Source organism: Populus euphratica, unplaced genomic scaffold (assembly GCF_000495115.2).
Source record: "Populus euphratica unplaced genomic scaffold, PopEup_1.0 scaffold888.1, whole genome shotgun sequence".
Classification (NCBI taxonomy): Eukaryota; Viridiplantae; Streptophyta; class Magnoliopsida; order Malpighiales; family Salicaceae; genus Populus; species Populus euphratica.
This window is the reverse complement of record NW_011500754.1, coordinates 15,284-21,243: the sequence shown is the minus strand read 5'-3', so window position 1 is coordinate 21,243 and position 5,960 is coordinate 15,284. Positions and strand designations below refer to the sequence as shown.

The 5,960-nt window shown below is 31.3% G+C and overlaps 1 protein-coding gene across 2 annotated transcripts; it reads right to left on the bottom strand.

Annotated features, from left to right (window-relative positions):
* Positions 1–2,077: 2,077 nt before the first annotated feature.
* LOC105116267 (aspartic proteinase-like protein 1) lies at positions 2,078–5,379 on the bottom strand. 2 transcript variants are annotated; one of them, XM_011013544.1, is made up of 10 exons: positions 4,994–5,379; positions 4,659–4,794; positions 4,083–4,321; positions 3,745–3,969; positions 3,508–3,643; positions 3,343–3,416; positions 3,135–3,234; positions 2,988–3,045; positions 2,633–2,704; positions 2,078–2,545 (listed from the first exon to the last, which is right to left on the bottom strand). In XM_011013544.1, exons 1-10 carry the CDS (start codon positions 5,278–5,280, stop codon positions 2,328–2,330), a joined length of 1,545 nt encoding a protein of 514 aa, XP_011011846.1. In that variant the 5' UTR covers positions 5,281–5,379; the 3' UTR covers positions 2,078–2,327. The 2 variants fall into 2 exon arrangements, with proteins under 2 accessions (XP_011011846.1, XP_011011847.1); XM_011013545.1 differs by having other exon boundaries at positions 4,083–4,318.
* Positions 5,380–5,960: the final 581 nt, after the last annotated feature.

The window sequence follows — 5,960 nt, the reverse complement described above, 5'->3', positions numbered from 1 at the left end:
AACAACTAATTCTAAAAAATCAAAACATGTTTGATAAAAATATATCTTAAAACACCAACGCACAATTTATAATATGATTAACAACTAATTCTAAAAAATCAAAACATGTTTTATAAAAATATATCTTAAAACACCAACATACAATTTATAATATGATTAACAACTAATTCTAAAAAATCAAAACATGTTTGATAAAAATATATCTTAAAACACCAACATTATTAAAATAAAATCTCACTCTACGAATATTAGTTCACAAACAAGAAATATAAAAAAGATATCATAAAACTAGTTAATTTTTAATAAGTAAATTTAGTTCGTTAGAGAAATAAAAAATACGAGAATCTCTCTCATACAAGCAGAATAAATTTGGTAGCATTAACATTATCAAGTACGGATATTTTATCTTTACAAAGAGTTTTTATACTATTGAAAATAAAAACTCTAATGAATCTAGCAATGAATCTAGTTGATTTTTGATATGTCAATTTAGTTCGTTAAAGAAACAAAAAATACAAGAATCTCTCTTATACAAGTAGAATAAATTTGACAGCAATAACATTATCAAGTATGAATATTTTATCCTTACAAAGAGTTTTTATTTTTAATTATACAATTAAAAATAAAAACTCTAATGGATCTAGTCTTGAAAGATGACATGTTTTCCTTTGAATCATCTTATAAGATGACATTACTATAGATGATTTATAGGTAATCTGATAGCCCAAAGTGCATTATCCATTTACATACTTCAATTTTGCTAGTTAGATTGCACTCTCTTCTATAAAATGGACTAGATTTCTTAATTTAAAATTACAGCTTGGCCATTGATTTAATGATTTAAGATTAGTAGGTTGTGAAAGTCTCATTAGTCGCATGATACTTGCATAGTAATGCTTCCATTAAATGATTACAAAAATATAGTTAAATAAATAATAGTTTTTAAAAAATTATAATCTGAATAGAATCTATAACTTGGTTCATATGTTTGACGTGCTAGCATAAATTACCTAATTTACAAGTTTGACGAGTTACCCACTAGTTAAATATGCTTTTTTTTTTCCTTTAAATTTTTTTATTGATTTTTTCTATTTTTTTTAATATTTGATTGGTTAAAAAATAGACTACATGTTTTCTTTAAGGCTATCAATGTTTGAAATAAATGTTTATTTTACAGTTGATACTTAATTTTACAAGCATTTATTTTTATCATATAATTAAATAAAAATAACTTATAAAAAAAGTTATTAAATCCAATAAAATTTATGGCCCGGGTTATGGGAGAGCCAAGATTGATCCAATTAGCCGTGATCTCAATATTTTTTTGAAAAAGGTTGTCATTTCCAATTAACTCAAAATCCAAGGATAGAATCGAAAAAAAGAAGAAGTTAAACTCGAAAGATCAGCGAATCAAGTCAACCAATCAAACTTATGAATAAATCTATGTATTTTATAAAATTTAATAACATGACTCTTTTCAATGACTAATTTTTTAACCATGTGAGAAAAAAATAAATGATAAAAAAATCAAGTTCAATTAAAAAAAAATTCCACTAAACCCATAAATCAAAGCCATTTAGATTACACCGATAAATCCGAAAACTAAACTAACTTTATAAAATGAAAATAAAAATAAATAAATTATAAATTAAATTTTCAATGATCTCAATATTAAAAAATAAAATTAACAAAAACAACATAACCAAAATTCAATTAAAAAAAAACTGGATTATTAATGCAATGGGTATGGATGAATAGTGATTTCCCCACGCCTTTTAGTTTCTCTCTATATATATATATATATATCTTATGGTCATCGAAATGGCTTCTGATAACAGGATTCCTCGTCATTAAACCCTAAAACAGCGGCAGGACTTAAGGCTGCTGATTTTAAAATTGAGCTTTGTATAAACTGATGTCTTCATCAAAAAGTCCAAAAGCTTTGCTTCATTTTGAAGACTTTTGTAAGCCAAAATATAGCTATAACCAATATAGTCCTTTTATATTTATCCAGGCAGGTAACCGGGGAAAGGCATCCTATGCACACGTTTTCTGTACAGCAACTCGACACAATACAAGAGGAAGCTGTTCCTTTTCAATAAGAAATTCTAAAGTAGGACCATATATTCTTGGTCAATAAAAGGTAATTAGAATAAGAGAATAAATGGGCAATAGGAAGTTATATAAAGCAGCATTACATAGTCTCATTATCAAAAAGGGGTGGTGATATTCTATCAATATGATACAGAGGTGTTGTAACCTAAAGGATCTAGAGCTACCCTAAAGAATGATCATACAACTGGCCCGATAAATGAACAGAGCAGTGATTATAATAAGAGACATATAAGGAAGACTGATATCAAGCTAGTGAAAACAGAAGTATGGCCATAGCAATATGTAGATGCAATTGAACTTAGAGATTTATTACTGGCCTCTTTTGCCGAGCCTGTGCTAGAGTTGCTACCTAGTCCAGCAGCAACTGCAGGAGGCACCATGGAAGCATGTGGTTGCAGCGGGAAATTGTTATAATCCTCCACATCATAGCCTACGTTAGAGCAAGAAGTTTCCCCATTCAGTGATGCCATTTTATATATGTATTAACAGTCAGAACATATATGAAAGTAACACTTACAATCAAACTTCTTCCATCCCAAGACAAGTTTTTCTCTATCAAATACAACACGGTAACCAGTCATGAAGTTTTCTGCACAAGGATCAAGAATTCATATAATTCATTTAAGAGCATATCATTCTTTTATTTTCAAAAATAGAAGTTGAATTTCCTAGTGTATTGATTAGGAAAAGGAGAAATGAAATAAATTAGAATTTATCCTTGATTGAAAATCATAATTTTCCTAAACCATGGACTGCTTCACAAAAGAATTCAAACTTGTGCCTGTTATAAATCAGTGTAGCATTCATTTGATTTAGTACTGAAACACACGTTCATTTTCTTATTTATAAACACATAAAAAGGCAATGCTTACGCCCGATTATATTGAGTTCTGTGCTCTTGACAATGGCCAAGCAATATACAATTTCGTTCTGCAATTATTTGAAAGGAAAATTATTTGCTATTAGTACCACAGTAAACAACACAGATCATGGTAAAAGGATATAGAGTAAAACATTACCTGAGTGGAGATCACAATTATTGGATCATAGACAGTAAAATGCCTTCCTCCTTTCATTGTTAAACTCATACTGGGTACCAAACTTGCATTTGCATCAGGACTGCCCATCATCAAGAAAAAGGATACAGTTACAGAGGATAGAGACTAGGCAGGTGATGATGGATAAGGCTTCATGTCTACTTTATTTCACTATATTATAATGCCTAACCTCATATCATAACAATATTCAAAAGGAATCCTGGGATCAGGTGGACGCCACTTATCTCGTGCCAGTGAATGAAACTGTGAAGGAGCATAAGAACTAAATTTCAGTAGTGGATTTGGTAATTCAGATAGACTAGCAAAATCAATCTTCATCCTCTGAAGCACTTACTTTCTCCGAGACCCTTGAATAGGCTGGGTCGACCATGTATGTAAAAGAAGTCCCAGAATCAAAAAGAGCTGTGAACTCTACATCGATTAACATGGTTCCTACTCGAGCTTGAGTCACAGTAACATTATAGGTTGGGCTGCATAACAGTTCCAGACACAGGTCAGGGAAAAACTATCCTTCCATCAAGACAATTATGTTAGACTATCAGCATCAAGTAAAGGATAAATTACCACTTACTGTGCTGGGTCAATGTTAAATGGGGTCTCTTCCTGGTCAGGACTACCCTTGTCCCCGAAACTGATTCTTCCAATTCCATCATGTCCAAAGCACATGGAGAAAGAATCTGCTATTAATCCCTCCCTAGATAAGACACTAGGAACAGAAATCTTCTCCATCCCCAGCCCAAATAAACCATTGGGAGCAGCAATGTCTAGAAATGAACCACTTTGAACCTGGCCACAACTGCAAATTTCATATTGCATATTCATCTCAACCTATACCCCAAGCATGATGAGAGAACATTGCTATCCCGAGGCAAGGTGTTAAAATTGTTATTAGAAGACAAACTAACTCACCCAAATGTGACATACGCTTCAACAAATTCTCGTCCACCATCTTCTGTTGTCAAGTGCAGAACATCCTTTACCAAAATCCCAGAAGTAGACGTTTGAGCAGAGACATAAGAGACTATGTAAGGGCAGCTGCTGAATGTTCCAAGGCAGCGATTACGCTGTGCACACATATCATTGTTGCAGGTGACCTTTTTGCTTGTCGATGACTCTCTTGGGTTGTATATACTAAGCTCAAAATCCAGCTAGAATAAGTCACACATGGTAGAAAATCAACCATGAGCAGCTAATAGCATTTGATATAGAAGCAGTAAAAATGCATTCATCTAGATTCATAGGCCACTGTTCATCATACCACCAAGTGCTCCTTTAGCTGTCTAATAACCTAAGCATTGCCAAACAGATTAAATGCAAATAACCTCTAGTCTCCAGTTTAGTATCCAATTAATAAGAGATAACAAAGACTTACAAAACTCTACAACGAGGGACAAGATAAAGCCAAACAAGATGAATCAACAAAGCCACATTCCATAAAAAATCACATTTACCAAATAAAAGTAAGAACTGAGAAGAGATACATACAGAAGCATAACTAGCTCCATGAGTAGGTGCACATCTGCTGCAATCACAAGGCACCCAGAACAAATCACTTCCTGTGTCAAGTGCCACCATAAACTTCACTCCAGGTGTCCCCAATTCCACTGTTGTGTAATGCAAGCTACACATTCACCCACAAAAGGATTGGAAAATTAAACCCAATTCAAGAATCACTAAAACAATAAATTTTTCAAAAACCCACTTGAAGAATCACTGAAACAAGAACCCGTTTCTTAAAACCCAATTGAAGAATCACAAAAACAAACAAAAATAAATTGACAGTAACTGACAATAAAACGCAAAAAGTTGAAAGAACATACAATCCCAAGGAGCTGATTCTAAAGGTTGAATTCCCATCAGAAAAGGCTAAAGATGCATCAGCATCAGAGAGTCTACGCCCCCTTAACATCTGATCACGATGAGCCAATGCTGCGTAGTACTCAAAGCTTCCTTTCTCGGGCCAGTTTCTGGTCAAACCTGACCAATTCTTGAATGAATCAGAGAATCTGTGGTGCATCTTGAAGGTAAAGACGCGGCCTTTACAGGTTTTAGAGAAAACCCAGATTGTTATCAACAAAAAGAAGGTTAGTTTCGATGAAGATCTCATTTTGAAATGAAATGAAATGATAATTACATTGCTTAAGAAAGGCAAGATCTTGATTCTAGTGAAAGAGGGGATCTATATGTGTATTATCAGTGAAAGTGACTTAAGTAGTTGTAGTAGTATAGAAAGTTGTTAGTAGTTAAGGTTTTTTCTTGCGTGTGTGAGATATGGGGTCCACATTATTTATATTTTTAGTAATAAGGGATCATAGATTTTTCAGGGAAAAATTTTAAGGATTTCATAATTCAATAAAGTAATATTTAATTAATATTGTAGTTTAAAAATATTATATTTAATTAAATATTATAATTGTGAACCATAATAAAATTATAATTGATGTGATTCACAACCATGATATATAATCAAATTTTATAATAAATTGATCCATTATTTCACAATTGTTATTTAAACTAGTAGATGAGTTTACATTGAAAAACAAAAATAAATTTCTATGTAAATAATAGATTTTAGATATTTTAATTGTAATTAAATTTTTAGTTATAAGTTTAATAAAGATATATATTTTCTTTTAATTGTAATTAAATTTTTAGTTATAATTTTAATAAAGATATATATTTTGACACATAAAATATATTTGAAAGAAAAATTTTATAAAATCTATAATTTTTTTTTTGTGTAAATAGATCTGCTAGTTTAAACAACTGGATAAATTATTCAACTGG

Bases quoted from the DNA above. Each gene is read 5' to 3' on its own strand.
- LOC105116267 (XM_011013544.1), bottom strand. From the start codon at position 5,280: ATGAGATCTTCATCGAAACTAACCTTCTTTTTGTTGATAACAATCTGG. The intron at 3,235-3,342 runs GTTAGGCATTAT...GATGATGGGCAG, and splicing joins GAATATTGTTATGATATGAG to TCCTGATGCAAATGCAAGTT. The intron at 3,046-3,134 runs GTAATGTTTTAC...AAATAATTGCAG, and splicing joins TAATTGTGATCTCCACTCAG to AACGAAATTGTATATTGCTT.